This window comes from Ornithodoros turicata, chromosome 6, assembly GCF_037126465.1.
Source record: "Ornithodoros turicata isolate Travis chromosome 6, ASM3712646v1, whole genome shotgun sequence".
Lineage (NCBI taxonomy): Eukaryota > Metazoa > Arthropoda > Arachnida > Ixodida > Argasidae > Ornithodoros > Ornithodoros turicata.
Genome location: NC_088206.1, coordinates 1,527,109 through 1,544,526, shown reverse-complemented (window position 1 = coordinate 1,544,526; position 17,418 = coordinate 1,527,109). Strand labels below are relative to the sequence as shown.

At 47.9% G+C, this 17,418-nt stretch overlaps 1 protein-coding gene across 2 annotated transcripts in view; it reads left to right on the top strand.

The window, feature by feature from the left end:
- The window catches only part of LOC135398789 (DNA (cytosine-5)-methyltransferase PliMCI-like), a 36,883-nt gene extending 22,430 nt beyond the window's left edge, over nucleotides 1-14,453 (top strand). For both annotated transcript variants that reach the window (XM_064630243.1, XM_064630244.1), the window contains exon 3: nucleotides 9,452-14,453. In XM_064630243.1, the coding sequence (XP_064486313.1) occupies nucleotides 9,458-13,777 (4,320 nt within the window). In that variant the 5' untranslated portion in view covers nucleotides 9,452-9,457 and the 3' untranslated portion in view covers nucleotides 13,778-14,453. The remainder of the gene's footprint in view (nucleotides 1-9,451) is intronic.
- The last annotated feature ends 2,965 nt before the right edge of the window (nucleotides 14,454-17,418 follow it).

The following is a 17,418-nucleotide window of genomic DNA, read 5'->3' as shown; positions in this document are numbered from 1 at the left end:
GTCACATGTCACATAGCTATATATGTGTGTCTATGTGTCACATGTGTGTCAATGTATCACATAGACATAGGCATGTGTGTCTATGTGTCACATGTGTCATAGACACATAGACTCACGTCTATGTGTCTATGTGTTCGTCTCGTCCTGTGTTCGTCTTGCGTTGTCCCTCAAACTCAAGGCAATGTTAACATGAACACAAACATGTGTCACAATAAAAATGGCCGCCGCCGGATCGCCGAGAACGCGAAGTTCTTCCTGACTGTTAATGAGAGTAATTATACTTTTTTTTTGGGGGGGGGGGTGCGGGGGGGGGCACAATGTCACTCTGTACTAAAATAAAATAAACACGCCGTTGAAAATTCTCGTTTAAAAATATCGTGGTGTCCAGCCCCTCGCTATTTCTCAATCTTTTTACTTGTGCCACACAGCGTGCCGTCGAGGCTACACACTCGGTCAGGCGAAGAGAAGTGAACTGAGTTTGGGGAACTCACTAAATCGTTAGTGCACTTTCTCCCGAGTGTCACTAAAAGATGTCGTGTGACAGCACACGAATGGCACTAAGTGCAAATGTCACTCCTTGAAAGTGACACTAAATTATTCCGTCTGACAGCGGTACAAGACTGCCATGAGGTCACTTTCCCCTATGAAGTCCACTAGGATCCTTTGTGTTCTCGAACGTGTCCGCACTGGTCCGGAGGGTATATAAACTAGTGATGCCAGCAAGTGTGCCCGTTCATTTTTTATATGTGCCGTCTCTTCAAATGCCCATGTTTTCTGCAATGAAGCAGGGATGTGTTCAACAGTTTTCATGCCGTCGCTAGAGTTGCACGACGCCGGAGACTCGGGTGAACGACACCCGAAGAAGGCTGATGCTCTCTGAGATCTCTCGCTTCCGAAGAAAGCCTGCAACGCGTCTTCGTTTTTGTGCAGTGCAGTCAAGTGATGATGTCTGGAGGACCAGGAAAAGAAACTCTAAGCGAAGCTCGTAACGTTAGTGAAGCGTGACCTATGTGATTAAGACTATGTATATACGATTGCAGAAGATCTGTGACACACAAAGCCACGAGACGTGTTTTTGTATAGGTCTAATATCTCTGGGTACTGATCTGTCGGAGAGGTGGAGTGAAGCTTATCTCACATCTTATCCTCGGTTATCATTTTGCTTGACGGCATAAGGTGCATTCTTTTCGCTTGCACCGCCTGCACCGGATCTGAACTGGGTTATTTGCGTGCTGCACTTTCCTGTTGAAAAGAAAGGCATTACTAATAAAGTTCCTTTCAGCTGGAAAGTGCAGCTCCCGAAAACCCGTCTTGCGTGGAGTCCAAGGTAGTGCAGTCCAGTGCAAGTGAAAAGAATGCGCTTATTATGACATCTCAAGGGGCGAAAATATCGTATACTGTCACCCTCCAGGAGCATATCTTCAGGTGCTGTTAGGGTCAGCGTTTCGTTCACACGAGGGCTCCGATCTTAATAGTTTCGGTTCATTTCAGTTCAGTTCGGTTCGGTTCAATTCCGGTTCGGCTAAAATTAACGATTTTCGGTTCGGCGTCGTTGATAGGAGAGGGGTTACAGGTACCGACTTGAATCCGGGTTTATACTACTAGGGAAGTGAAATGCTCCTGCAAATTACTGGCTATACCTCCTCGTTGATACAGCATTCGTCCCGCAAACTGACCCTGAGATTTTCCTGGGTTTTCACGGCAGACTGTGAAGTCAGATGTCGCACAGTTTCCCGTGAAGTAGGTCCGAGACGCATACTATTCTCTCCCTGTCTCGTTCCTTCCTGCTCTCCACGTTGCCACACCACTGTGATAATCACAGTTGCACCACTGTGATAATCACAGTTGCACCACTGTGATAATCACAGTTGCTTCTGTTCCATTTCAGATTTGCATCCACTGTTGCTGCACAGAAATTTTTTGATGAACGAAGGCTCTATTTTACGCTCGTTCACGTCATGCAGCCACATGTTCCGTACAGAAGAATATTCTGACCAGAGTTATGTGTGCATTGTCGTCAAGTAAGAGAACCGTTTGGAACCCTTTACAGCGAGAAGCCGGGTGTCAACGACCCTTCTCTCCATTTGCATTGCCCGACGGTGGCTCGAAAGACACTCGTGAAGCGCGTTTAAAGGTGAAGCGCCTGTCATGCGAACGTTTTCGATGCCGCAAACGAGCCGAGTGAATGATGACAGGTTGCCCGCTAAACATATTCAGCTGTGAAAGGTGTGAACGGCCGACAATTATTTTTGGCTGCGTTTTAAGCGCCAGTTTAAAATGTCACAGGAGCATTGTACGGCGAGCCCTTTTCAGCTAAAATTATGCAGGATGGGCCAGTTGGTACGTTGGTAGTGCGACGTCTTTTCATTCTTGGCTAAGGTGACCGTATTCCTCCGATCCCAATGCGAGATACCGGGGTTTGAAGGATGGGGTAAGAGTATGCTGTCAGTCAACGAGCAATCTCTTCTTATTTCACGCAGGTCCTGTGCCGGCATTTGCTTTTTCTTTACGTGTTACAAACTACCCATCGTGCACATGAAATGCTTCGACAGGAATGCATTGTTTTTAGCATCCATCCATGTATACATGTACTTCGTGTACCTGCCCGATATGAAAGGAAAATATCTCCCCCAGCTGGCTGAACTTACACTTCCGTTTGTCTATTATCGTGAGCACCGCGATGATTGATCAATTTACCAAGACCATTCTCCCACCCTGGGATGAGCCAAGCCTGCACCAAGCGAGCTTCGGTTTCGACAAGGTTTTGACTATAGGAGTGGCTCGTTAACCAGAGCGTTAAGCGGTTCCATTGCTGAGCATGAAGAGCCGATGCGAGACGAGCGAGGTCGACGTGGAAGTCGCAAGTACTTCCGCTGCTTAGCCGCATCTTGCTTCCATTCGGAGTTCGACGCAGCCGGAGCGGGACAAAACGCCCTCGCACAGGACAACAGCTGAAAAAAACGGGACGTCTAACCGATTTACTCTTGTATCTGACACTAAACAACGATGAACGTCCATTGCCTGTCTGCCGCGAAATCTGGGACAGCAGAAGCCGGTGGTGGTGAGGTTCGAACCCTTTACTCCCAGTCACTTTGGACCAATGACCGGGTGCTGAATTTACTTGACCACACTGCTGGTGGTGCCTTCCGATGAAAAGATTATGCACGTTCTTTCTTTTCCTACCACAGGTAAGGCAGAGTTAGTACACCGGATGCACACGTTGTGTGTCCTCCCCTTATAGTGCATAACCCTAGAAAATACACCTGGAGATGGACATGCAGAGGCCTGTATGGTGCTACTACGGACTCGCCGTAGGGGTTCAGCAATGCCATCTTGAATGAGGGACGTCGTGTCATTATAGGAGGTAACCTGGCGTGCGCAAAAGGCGAAGCGTTTTGTTTACGCACAGGTTGGACGTTTATCTCGTTTGAAGGCTGCTGGTTTTCACATTTGGTCGTCGCTGCGCGGAATACTTGGCATCTTCTGTACTGGGGATTTTAGATTGTGTCGCGATTAATATCTCGTAAGGGAAGCTTCAATTTGCCTTTACGTCTTTTAATTGCGGCGTATGTAAAGCGAGAAGTGAGGAAAGACCACGTTGTCCTTGTACGCGCGTTGCAATGTTAGGCTATAAGCCTCTCGATGACGGTAAAGGTAGCTGTGTTCTTCTTCAGGATAGCAAAGGAAGTGACAGTCTAATTCAATCCAAGTACCAGGGGACGATTAACCTAATGGATAACCACAGTTTATCCACGTATAGAGATACGGAAAGATCCAAAGAGCCGATAATGCCGGATCACCTGCCTGGTTTGCTGCCTTTGTGTGTCACTGTGTCATTTGTTAGAGCTCTGTCTTCGGATGGCAATTTTGTTGCTACGTTTTGTATTGACCATGACACATTTCCCCCCATGTAGGTAGTTCATGGTGTGATAGGGAACGAAACAAACTGCACAATCGCCTTGCAGCGTGTATGTCATTGTTTAGGACACTTTTATATTTTTCGTGTGCGCGGTAGCACCAACTGCTACCAGTCCGCTGTATACTCTGTAGCAGCGGACAATTTGTTGCGAAGCAAAGGAGAAGGGTAAAGAAAGTTCAGGAAGCGAAGGACACTTTCATCGAAGTTCAGTCATTTTAATGACGTGCATTTTAATGACGTTCGGTACATATCTTTCGCAGACGACGGCGACGATTGCGCCGTACTTTCGCCTTCGACGCCTGTCTGTGGACGCGTGTCAACGAATTCCAGCAAAAGCGGCCAATTTGGACGCCGACGGCGACGCGCCTGTCAAGAGCGGAGAAGAAGAAGAAAAAAAAAAAAACCCCATTGCGTTACCTACTTCTTTTCGGATCTGTTTCAATCCCCCGTTGGGCAAATTGTGCGCCTGAGGTAAGCAGCGATCTGCAGCGGATTTCGTCACCCGAAAGTAGCACGAGTAGCGACAGTGGGCGTCCTTCTGTCGTTTCTTTTACGTCTGTGTGTGGATGAAATGCGCGCTTCACTGACCGCTCTTATTATTCGGGCCTTATAAAGACCTGGGCCACGCGGCCGAGGTTGGTAAAACCATCCGCTCGTTAGTAGTGGGTTCGAATCCTGTCACCGCGGCTGTGCTCTCTGAGCTTTTCCCTAGGTTTTCCGGGAGACTTTCGAGATGAATGTCGCCACGGTTCCCCCCCCCTGAAGTCTGCCCAGGATGCAGACTAACTCCCCCCCCCGTCCCCCACTCCTTCGTGCTGTACTCTTTCCATCTGTCCACGTCTATACGGCGCTCATAGCTACAGTTGCTTCGCGGCGCTAACGCGGAATTTAAAAAAAAAGTTCGGGAAGGAGGAAGTCGAGTGGACGGAATACCTGTTGCTTTGCTATAAATGAACTGATTGCTGTTCTGTGGCAGGGGGGCTGTTTCGTGAAATGGTCATCATCAGTGTATTTGTTGTTGTTGTTGTTCGCAAAATGCCCGGTCGTAAATAGTAGACGTATATAATCCAAACAGTAACTCATGTGTTGGGGCTCGTTTTTTCTTCTTTTTCTCAACGTATTCTCGTTCTTATACATTCTCCCTGCACTTGCTGGCTTAATAACAAATGTGTATCCACACATTGATGTATTTGAATCTCAACGACACGTTGTAATTTTTTTTTTTTCTGACTGTGACCACAAAAAAAAAAAAAAAAAAAAAGCGTGCGACACGAACAAATTCCATTTACTAGGTTGCTTTTAATGTTGCGCTCTGTGGTTGAAAGGCAGTCTATCACGAATGCCGTTGAACATGTTTGCGGAGTGACTCCTACGAGTATGTATCTCGAATTAGTCATCTGAAAACAAGTTTTTTTTTGTTTTGTTTTTTCTCCCCTTTGACCCAGTAATACCCAACGGTAACCGGGACAACCGGATATCCTGTACTACCTCCTCGATTTTCGAAGGACACGTTGCTAAGATACATTTTTACTTTCCCTGCTTCTATATGAACGTGTGGACGTAACGAACGTTATGTTGCATAGTTGCGGTTGCGAGTCATGCGGAGGGACCGGTTGTGGGCTCCGCTAATGACAGTCTAATTGATGGGGTGATTGTCGCTACGTGCGGCCTTGATACGGTATTAAAGGGGCCCGTGTTCCTGTTGTGGATTACGGGTTGCCTATACTCCAAGGTTCTTAGGGGTTCAATCTGGGACATATGGTGCTCAAGTAGCACCCGCTGCGAGTTCGAACCAGGTTGAGGACGCCAGCGATTTGGCGCAAGTTGCGAGTCACCAGGATAACATGAATCCGCAGACCGTCGTTCATTATCATAGTTGTCTCACAACATACTTATAGAGCCACGATTTATCATTCTCGTTGGGAAATGTTGTGTTCATTCACAGTGGTGCTTGGAAGTGTGTACTTAAGGAACAAAACCATATATGGCGAATCGATTTTTGACAATGAATTATTTTTCTCGTTATCATCATCATCATCATCATCATCATGAATCCTTTTTTCTGCATGCGTAAACTTCGCTCTCCTGCTATGGAAACACGAATCAATCTGTCTAAAATCGTTAAAAAAAAAAAGAAAGAAAGCAGTTGCGTACGAATAGGAAGAGACTGTTGAAGTTCAGTGTTTGCGTCGTCGCGTCTTTTTCGTCTCGTACTATTCGTACCCAGCACCGTTTTCTTTCTTTTTTCTTCTTTTTTTTTACGATTTTAAATAATGTGCCAACCGGCCTAATTTATCGCGTTACTTAATCAAGCTATCAACACAGACGTCGAAAGACAACCCGGAGTTTGCGAAAAGCTTCGGCTTGTCCTCGATTCAGAATTAACACGATGCCGTCGCTCCAATGAAATGTTGCGTGTGAACATTTTCGAGCGAGGAGCGTTTAGCGTGTCAGTTTGAAACAACCTCTCACCCCTTGCTGGCGTCATTCACACTTTTCGACGATATGACGCTGAAGCGACACGACGAGGAATTCCTCTTTCGTGAATTGCAGTTGCCGCGAATTACACTTCGAGGCAATTCCGTCTTCAGTATAGGCGAAAATATTTTTTACGAGAAGATGAAAGTAAGAAAAGGATGCCTTCTAAAGCGGACATTGTTTTGTGACAAGGTGCGGGGAGGGGCATGAGGGTTGACTCCTGTCGTAATAGCGTGAGTCTTTTGAGAGCTTCCCATCCAGGGAGTCACCACGGATAAAGCGTTGATGCAATGGGAAAGCCTTACTGTTCTCGCGTGACAATGAGCGTAATCCGCCCGCGCAATAAGTCTCACTCGATTCTCGCTTATCAAACGTCGTAACGAATGACCGTCGAGCGTCGTGTAACGTAATGAGCGTCGTGTGACCCTTCGCATTGTGCGCCTTTCTATGCAGCCCCGAGATTCTTGCAAGACCTTCCTTGCATATCTGTCCTGAATATACCGCTTTTGTTTTTCCGAGCATATGACGGGTGACTCTCGTTAACGTTTTTTCTTTTCTTTTTTTTTTATCCGAAATTGTGTGCGCGATGGTCAGCCCCTTTCGTGCTTCGTCATGTCCACTCACAAATCAATGACGAGAGGTGATCGCTGGTGAGTGTATACCCGCGGATACGCGCGCACTCAGCACAGAGCGCGCACAGCAGCAGAGCTACACGCTCTTCTTCTAGCCATAGAGCGTATCTCGTGCGCGCCTTCCCAGGGAAAATGGGTGGTTTTCTGTGATTCTAAAGCCGCTTTACAGACCCTTATGACACCGGGTACACACCACCTCTCAGCTCCTGTACTGAATGACATACTAGTAGCGCACCAAAAAGCAGTGATCGCTGGCCATGACGTGATTTTCCGGTGGATACCTGACCACTGTGGGATCACCGGACATGATGCGGCCGATCACAACGCCGGGAAAGCACATGGAAATAGTACATTCCGCAGTGTTTACTTCACGAAGGCGGACGCGACTTCACGAAGAGTGCCTTAAAGTCTCTGAGCCATAAGCTGTCAAAAGATCAATGGTTTTGTGGCGAGGCTGGATCTTCCCTTCTGCACCGGGTTGACCCCGAACTAGCCCTGGTCCTCCCAACATCCATGCCACGACAGCTTACGTCATTGTTTCACAGGCTCCGGCTCAATGTACCATACGGTGCAAGACTCCTGTACAGGCTTGGGAAGGCGGACTCTCCTAATTGTCCAGTCTGTGGCTCAATCGAAGACGTCGAACATATTATAGTTACGTGCCCAAGATACTCTGAATGTCGTGACAGACTTGTAGCCGCGTTAGGCCGGGTTGACAATCGACCCTTCGGAGTGCAGAAGGTGCTGGGCCCATGGCCAACGAGCACTCAACTGCCAGCTTTGCGAGCCGTTACACAGTTTTTAAGGGACACCAAGCTGTTAGACGGGCTATGACCCTGGCTGTGGCGTTCGTCGCCGCTTCGCGACATCTCCAGTGGGTGTGGGTGGATGTGTCTGGCATTCCTTAGGTGATCTGGGGTAGCCGGCCCTCGTGATGAGGGCTACAATCCCCATTTTTTTCTTTCAATCATCATCATCATCATCAAGGCAGGCGCCTTCGCGTTCAGTACCCTCTCCTCATGTCGCTCTACAAGCAGGTAGTCATTTTCTTGGAGACCCAGCTTGTTACACTCGGAGAGACAGAGACGCGGTACATTAGTGTCCGCCGTGGCCGTGTCTCCTTGAATTGCCACTGGCTCACCTGAGTGGCGTTCTTGTGTGAGTTTCTTTGAGAATATTACGCGCGATTTAGCTTGTTTGTCTAGTATTATGTGACTTGTGTAGTGTAAGCATTTTGTGTATTCAGTTTGTGCTACATTATATTGAAATTCTATCGAACTTGTACTCCACAAGTTTACTTGGTCATGTTAAATATCCTGAAGAGCGATTACCATGTTATGTATGGCGTGCACGGAAATCAAATGCCTTGGTGGATACGAACGGAAGCCCACATCGGACGTTCCTACAGGACTGCTAAGTTACACGGAAGCTGCTGCAACGCTTACCCGGTGGACACGCGTGTCTCTTAACGCAAGATTATTTTTGGCACTCAGGCAGAGATTCCAGTTTGCGATGCGCCGGCAAAGTCGTAAGCTTAGTAATAGACGCACCGAAATAACGCATCTTCAATCCTCACGGAAAGAAAGCGATCGAGATAAGAGCTGCTGTGTCTCTGATGCGCGATGTTAACACTGCCATGAGGATCTGATATGTCGCCATCTAAGCACACGTTGTTCACTCAACTTACAGGAAAGCTTAGCTATATGTGCTATAGTCTAAAGAAAATTTCAGCTACAGTTCAGAACGAGTAGAAATTGTAGGAACATTGATGTTGTTATAGTGATGGCGATGAGGTAAAGAGAGAAAAAAAAAGGGGGGGATGTGAGTCGGCCTGCCTTTCCTGTGTTCACCTTGCAGAAAAAGAAAAGGAGGTGCTGTAAGAACACTTCTCTTTCTTTTCACATAAGGGACGCTTTATGTAATGGAAATAACGAGCTGAGGCTCGCATGCGAGCAGGTAAACACCAAACCTCCAACGCGTAACAACATTGGTAGATTGAAATGAGACAGCCATCGACAAAGCGAAACAGCGGCGTGACTCGAGCCCATACTTCTTGATTGCCGGTCGAACACGCAAATCACTACACTCCACGATGCCACGACCTCCCGACGGCCTGCCGGTTCATTTCCATCGTGTTCGTCTGACCTTGCCTGCCTCGCTTGTTCTTTGAATGCTTGCGTGTGTGTTTGACAAAAACATGCAGGAGGCTGAGTGCGCGCCCTGTCTGTCCGAAAAGGGAAAATGGTTGGGCGGTCAAACAGCACAGCGTAATGGTTAGCCCATTTGACCGAGAATCAAAAGGAGTCCAGTTGCTACCTGCCTATTTTGACGACTGCTTTATTTGAATCTGTAGCCAGGTTACGATGTTGCTATGCTCTTCTGTTTGTGGTGCATACTAAGGTTGGCCCACCTATCTTTTCAGGGCAGGATGGGCAAAACACGAGACGTCACACCCAGGACACCCAGACTAGGGGACTGCAATGAGACAATGGTTGACAGAAGCCATGAAACGAAGAACGACAGTGGTGATGAAAATAACAAATTAGTAATTACGCCGGTTAAAAAAAAGCGTACTCCTAAGCAACATCCTTTTTCTGGGACAAAAGCGGGCCGCAAGAAGAAGGGAAAAGACCCAAATAGCAGCCCTGAGGAAGGCCCAACGTTACCCCCGCCTACTACGAGCGAAACAGATGGGCCTAAACGCACGGGTGGTGCTTCAAGCTTAGCAAATTCGCCTTTAGCGAAAGCGTTTGCACGAACACCAAAGAGAGACACAAACTCTGGGGCTCCGGATGTAGCTAGACATGGCGTCCAACATTCGAACTGTGTTGCACAGTGTCCCAGCATGCCACAGGGTGGCGTAGTACAAACACCGGAAACGAATGGTGGACCTGTGGCATCAAGTTCTTCACACGACTCAACTGGCATGGAGTCTCAAAGGTGCCAGAGCAATTCATTCACTCAAATTGCCAAAGACAGTAGGAAGAAACAAGGAACGTCATCAGGTACAACAACTATAAGGAACGCATTCACTAAGTCAGTTAGCAGACAGACACCATCCTGTAGAAAACGGAACATGGGTGATGTACCGAACAACGACGACGAACAGGTTGTCCATAAGACACCATCTAAGCGAACGCGAAAAGATTCCAGCAGTCACAGTGTCAATTCCGAAAAAGAAGCAGCCGATATTACATGGTGCAAAGCGTGCCGAAAGCGTCTGAACCCTCCTGAAGTCATCGACTTTTCGGGCGACCATGCAGGTGCCGTGGAAGAGTTCGTTGCTTTGGTGGATCCCAAGCTCACGTCATCCCTGTGCAACCAGGACGACCTAACGGAACAACCGCAGTTCAAGATAACCAGCTTCACATTTTACGACGAGTTTCAACATGTCTGCCCGTTCGACGGTGGACTCATCGAAAGCGACATTCCTCTGTTCATGAGTGGATACATGAAAAGTATCTGCGCTGAAGATCCTGGTGAAGACGATGGTGTGCCTGTCACGAAGGTTGGACCGATTGTGTCCTGGTGGACAACAGGGTACGATGGCGGGGAAAACGTTGTGTTGGGTGTGACAACGGCCTTCGCGGAGTATGTATTAATGCAGCCCAGCACCCAGTACAAGCCTTACATTGACAACATGCAGGAGAAAATATATCTTGTGAAAGTCATAATGGAGTTATTGATCGACGATGACGAACTCGCATTCGAAGACCTGCTGAGTAAAGTGGAAGAGGCGACGGGTTTGCCAGCGACGGTGGGCCCGTTCTCAGAGGAGACTGTACATAAGCATGCTCAGTTCCTCGTCGATCATATCCAAGCCTACGATGCAGCTGGTAGCACACACGACTACCCACTTCTCGGAAGTTCTTTTGTGCAGTCCTTAATGCGGATAACTGGATCCGTGGTAAGAGAGAATGCATGGAATCCGAAACAAACTGTCCCTGTTCGCAAAGGGGGCCGAAAAGTTAAAGACAGTACAATGGTCGTACAGACCTTCCTGTCGCCTATTGTAGAAGAAACCATAACGAACCTCTTCGCGGGCAAAGATGTCATTTTGGACGGGGGTTCGAAGCGTAAGAACCGTTGTGGCCGATGCGAAGCCTGTCTTGCGTCCGACTGTATGGAGTGCGTCTTCTGCAGGAACATGAAGAAGTACGGCGGCTCAGGTACATTTAAGCAATGCTGCATCCGCCGTCGCTGTGGCGACAGACACGTCAAGGGCAGCCAGGAACACAACGACGTCGAGGAAGACGCGATGGATGCTGAACTCGCGATACTGCGTTCGAGGCCGTTTTTGAAACGACGCTACATCACGACGAACCCTGTGGAACATCATTGGTTGAGGAGGTCCTCGCGGAGGGTCGGCAACAGGTTTTTCTATGGCTGCGTGCGAATAGTGAACAAGATCGGGGATGGAACGGCGGATTTCACCGTTAAGGTTGGCGATGATGTTCAGGTGTGGTCCGTCCTACCAGACACGATCGTTTACGTCGGAAGAGTGATCGCTCTGTACGAAACGGAAGACGCAAAGGCTTTCGCGCACATCGTGTGGTTCAGACGCTACAGCGAGACGCTCTTCGGTAGCCAGTTCAAAGGGGTTTTTGAAAGACAGGTGTTTCTGACAAAGGAATGTGATGATGTCCCGCTGGTGTCGATAGAGTCAACGTGTAAGGTGCAGTTTGTGGGGGAAGTGACACACGACGTGGGAATCAGGGAAGACTACAAGTGTGTGGGCCAGTGCGATGTGGACCACTGCACTTTTCTGGGTTGTGAAGTGAAACTGGTCGAAGCGCTCAAGAAGGCAGGTATAACTTGCGCTTGCTGTAGTTTTCCGTACAGTGCACAAGACGTGACAGTAGAGGATGATGCTCCCTACGCACCAGGTGACTACGTCCTGATAAAACCGAATGGATTTCCACAAAGAGTGAAAGACGGGGATAAAAACATGGCCGAACGTCAAGTTAGTATTGATGTGGCGTACCCAGAGCGGTATCGAAAGCAGCTACAGCCTCCCACCGTTCATGATAGTCGTCTTCCAGAACCTTACATTGTCGGCGCTGTTATTGACCTCCACCGTACCTTTGACCTAAAGGCCTCTTTCAAAGTGCGAAGGTTCTATAGACCGGAAGACTTGCCGTCTTCAGGGCAAGACGTGTGCGACGTTCATCAACTGTATCAGAGCAATGATACATGCGAGGTAAACCTCGAAGACGTCGTTGCAAAGTGTGATGTCGTTTACAGCGCATCTGGTGTCCACGGAACATGTTTCGACCCATCAAAACCCCCGTTCTATTTCAACAAGTTGTACGACAGCGGTACCGGAATCATCGACGAGGTACCGCCTGGTGGACAGATATCGAAACACGAGTACGGGCTTCAAATGGAGGAGGTGCGTTCTTCAGAGCCACTCAGAGCAGTTGATGTCTACTGTGGTACGGGGAGTTTAATGCGTGGTCTAGGGGACAGCGGTGTTGCGGAGCCGGTGTTAGCTGTAAGTAACAGCACGATTCACCAGGCCACCTACCATAAAAACTTTCCAGATTGCCATGTTCCCCGACAGGACCCAAAAGCGGTATTGAAACGCATTTGCGTCACGGACTCTGGCCTATTTGCGGGACAAGTTGCAACGGATAACATCGGTCTCATCTGTGGCTCACCTTCCTTCGAGTCACTCAAGACGTTCCGACCTCTGAGCGCTAGCGACGTGACGCATTTCAGGGAATCTCAGGTGGCGACGTTTCTCAGTTACTGTTCATACTTGAACCCGCGGTTTGTGATCCTGGCAGCAGAGCGGTCCCTAGTGAGGTACAGCAGCGGCGCGGTGCTGGTCTTCGTTCTCAAGTGTCTCTTCGATCTCGGGTACCAGGTGTCCTGCGGGGTACTGCAGGACGGATGCTACGGTGTGCCACAGCGCTTCCGACGTTTGTTTATTTTCGGATCTGCCAGTTGTTCTCGCCTTCCGTCATTTCCGGAGCCGACACACGCGTTCGAGGTATCTGACGATCGGCTCGCCATCGCAGTGGACGGGAGGCGCTACTCCACTGCTCTGACTCGAGCGACCCCGTCGGCGCCCTACCGTCGCATGACCCTGAGGGACGCCATCTCAGACTTACCGTTACTAACCAACAAGACTCGTCCTCAGAGGGGCTCAAACACTGAGTTTGCGCGCCGGTTCAAACGTCCCACGTTAAGCAACCATCAGTGCAAGGAAATGAAACCGTTAGAACAAGCTCGTATCGACAACGTCCCTTTCAGTCCTGGTGCAGACTGGAGAGACCTGCCCAACAAGTCGGTTCGTCTCTCAGACAATACACTCGCGCACGCCTTGGTTTATACGCACCGCGATCCAGATACAGGGACGCTGCGCGGTGTCTGCGCATGCGTGAACGGCGATACTAAGAAGTGCGACCCCATGTTTAGGCAGGAACAGACACTGATTCCCTGGACGCTGGTGCATACTGCAGACCGGCAGAATCACTGGGTTGGCTTGTACGGACGGCTGCAGTGGGACGGATACTTGCACACTGTCGTGGCAAACCCCGAGCCCATGAGCAAAAGGGGTCCGGTGCTCCATCCGGAAGAAAACAGAGTATTGACTGTTAGGGAGTGCGCCAGGATTCAGGGTTATCCCGATGACTTCGTCTTTGAAGGAAGCATTTTGGAACAGTATCAGCAGGTGGCGTCGTGTGTGCCGCCTTTGGTGGCGCAGGCCATTGGAGCGCAATTCAAAAAAGTTATGGTGTAGAGAGCATTTATCACCTGTTGGGTTTTATGTTGCCAGATACGCTCGAAGGTTGATGGTATTAAGCAGCGTAACGTAGTAAGCCATGTTCTTGGTATAGTTGCCTGCCGCACTGCGTGTGGTAGTGGCAGAGACGAAAAAAAGAAAAGTATGAAACACGTCCTGTAGACCAAACTTTTTCTTTCATTACAGCTATTTTGCTTACAGTCTGTTCTTTTTTCTTTCTATCTTTCATTCATTCTTTCTCTCTCTCTCTTTCTTTCTTTCTTTCTTTCTTTCTTTCTTTCTTTCTTTCTCCATTTATCTTCTGTGTTCAACATTTTTTCTCTGTTTTCTTGCTGTCGTGTTGTCATAGGTCGTGTCAACACCGGGTGTCGTGAACAGCCTTGAGCATTTAGTCATACTTTAATATAGCATACGATGATACAGTAGGTTTTTAATTTTTACCATGTGCTATGCAAGTCTGGATTGTACCCAGGAACGACTGCGATCAGTTGTGCATTTTTTTTTATCAGTTTACATTTTTATACCGTTGCTCTTGACGCGAAGCACAGTGTTTGATATGGCTTCTTGAACGCAGTCCAAGTATTTCATATGCATCATTTTATGTGGGCTCTAACATGAGGTTCTTACCTGTAGTGAGATTCAGCAATAAAAGACACCGAGTGGGTTCATGTGAGCCACTTGTATGCATGGCTTAAGGATCAGAAAAAAGGCGCTTTGTGGTTAGACTGACAAGAAGACTAAAGTTTGTGAAGCCTTTTGGGGGCACTTTTGCTAAGATGAAAGTTTGCCTTATGGTGTAACCCCCTCGATAAGACCAGAATATTTAGCTGCCCCCTTTGGTCAGTTTGATACGGAATCTAAAGCTTGTTGTGCCTTGTGGTCAGTTTGATATGACATCCGCGAAGTTGTGGTTCCGTATGCTCTGTTCAAGATGTCTGACGCTTGTGGTCGTTCTGATGATAAGCTCGTAGTACTTTGTGGGCACATTGGTAAGACAAAAGTTTGGTGCCGTCAAGACCCCATTAACCGGAACACAGAAGTTGGTAACGTCACTGTGGTCTGTACGTCGTGTTGACAAAACCACTTTTAGCCTTGACATTCCGCCAATGTCTTACGCTAATCAGTCGCCATCTGCCCATTAAATCTTCCTGCAAGCAATTACCGTGCCTCGAATATCGATTCGAAATACGTCCTTATAGCGCTGGTCGTTCCCATGACTTTTCTTTATCGCGAGGCTCGCAAAACTGTACAGGTAATCAACGCGCTAATGGCAGAAAAAGGTCCGTTGTTTCTTTCGCGAGATATTATAGACCCCGGGTAATACAATAGGAATTCTTTTCAGTAATCAGACACGGTGCGGACAAAGAAAAGCAAGTAACCAAAATAAGAACGAAACGAAGGTCTCCTGGTGTTGCACCGCCTATAGTGACGGTGTGCGGCCACTCAGCGCAAAGCAAGACCTTTTATCGTTGTGCATTGACTAGATCAATTTTACAGTCTGTTTTAGAAGCCTGCAATGGGCGAGAGCGAGCTATGTTTCCAGATGCTTCGGACTTTACTAGGGATGGGCCACCCGAATCCGCGAATCCTAGGCGTGCTGTTTTGGTTTCGGCTCATTTGTATACCGAAATTCAGCTATAGATATTTCACGGCACGCACTCTTTTCGGATTTTTAAAAGGTAGAATGTCTTTGAACGAGGATTGTCTCCCGTTCTACTATCTCGCTTTTGCCCAAAGTTCCTTAAATTGTTAATGAATTTCAGGTAATTAGTCACCTTGCAGTTACTCTCTTCTAGAAGATGTCCGCCGACGGGCCGTATAACCCAATTGCAAAAACGACATTTGTGCTGCTCTCGTAGCATTTTTATAACAATTCTGTAAATGATAAAAATGAAGACACTGTATATCAACGAAGAGTCATTGTAATAATATGAGGCTCGGACCATTACCGTAATCCTTTCAAAGCTCACTCCGGAGCTATAAATGCACGACACATCTCTCACGCAGACTCATTTCACCATTCCCACGACCTAGGTCTACATGCCTGCATGTGTGTATACCACAGGCCTGGGTACTACGTACGCCTTCAGAGCGTTAAAGGGACTGTAAAGCGAAATATAACTACTATGTTTTAAGATACCATCATGGCCAGGAGAACTTGACTTTGTGATGACATGACACACACGTCATCACCTCTCACTTCTTCATCATACTTTGCTTATTAATTTTGAATACTTCTAGAGACTGGACTTGGCGACCTTCTAGCTCGCAAAGGAAAACAATGGGAGCCCGCCTCGGATTGGTGGTTAATTCATTCAGTGCTTCCACACGTCAAGCGTCCTGGAACAGCTCCACGTTTCCATTTTTTTTTTTTCTATTCTATTCTGTGGTGGGCAGGCATCATGTGAAATTGAAATACTACATAACGCACTTGAGACACGTTACTAATTATACTATTAAACCTGTTTTGAAGAATAACAGATACTCTTGAGATGTTCGTTTTAAGCTGTTGTAACTCGTAAATATATCTGCGCAACATGCGCCGTCTGTCGGCGTTTCTCTCTCTCCGGAGTCTCCATGTCGTCTGCCACTACTGGCCTCTACCCACGGTCCCGGCGTGAGTAGACTGACCAGATGATGAAAGCTGTAATGGTCATGAGAGAACTGATGTTCTGAGGCTGGAACACATAGAAGGACAAATATACATACAAAGCCTCAAGTGCCTAAGAAATTAACGATGAACGATGGAAGTCACTGAAACCCTAGAGCCCTGGACCGGTAATCCAGAAGATGTGGATTCAACTCGCCCTGATTTCCGTCGTCACTGCCGGTGAAAAGTTATGAGACTCCGGCCTAATGCACTGCCAAAGCTACTGATGACACCACCGAGGAATTTCTTACAGTTGGCTAGCCTTTTCGGTGACCTCCGTCTTTCAGCTTCAATGGTCGCTTGGCATCCCTGCTGTGTGCAAAAGCTAGCATCCAGGCGATTTCTATGGATGTCTGGTTTACGCGCTCATGTTCGCTAATCAATGCACCAACCGTACACCTTCGACAATGAAGCGTGCGTTGCAGCTGGCCACGACCTACCCGATGACTAGCCTATAGTTCCTCGCGTTCTCAATAGGTGGCGCGAGTCTCCTCAGGACTGCCGCGTCTTGCGGTCCGCAAATTTTGCTTGGTGCAGCAATCTTTGAAATTAAATAGCTAAAAAATGCACAATGTACAGCATGAGGTACTATGGAGGCACTATGAGGTACTATGTCTGTCCTTGTTTTTTCCGTCGTCACCTCTTCAGTGAGGTACTACGTATATCTGAAGCGTCCAAGTTACAAGCTTTCAGAAGCACACTGTTTCTATAGGTTTACCATTCACTTTACACCCCCCTGAACTATGGGTGTTCACAGGATGTTTTCCAAGGGGGGCAAAACATGCATACCCCTGACATCTTTTCCTGGAGGCGGACTGTGCGGGTGTTCATATGTTCACATTGCTATATATGTCTGAGGAAAATCATAGATGGGTAGAAATCCAGCGAACCGGTAGAATGTAGGAAGGGAGTTGCCTCAGGACAGAAGCCGCCGATATTTCGAACAGAGACTGTTCTTCTTCTGGGCACCGTCCTCATCATTGGCATG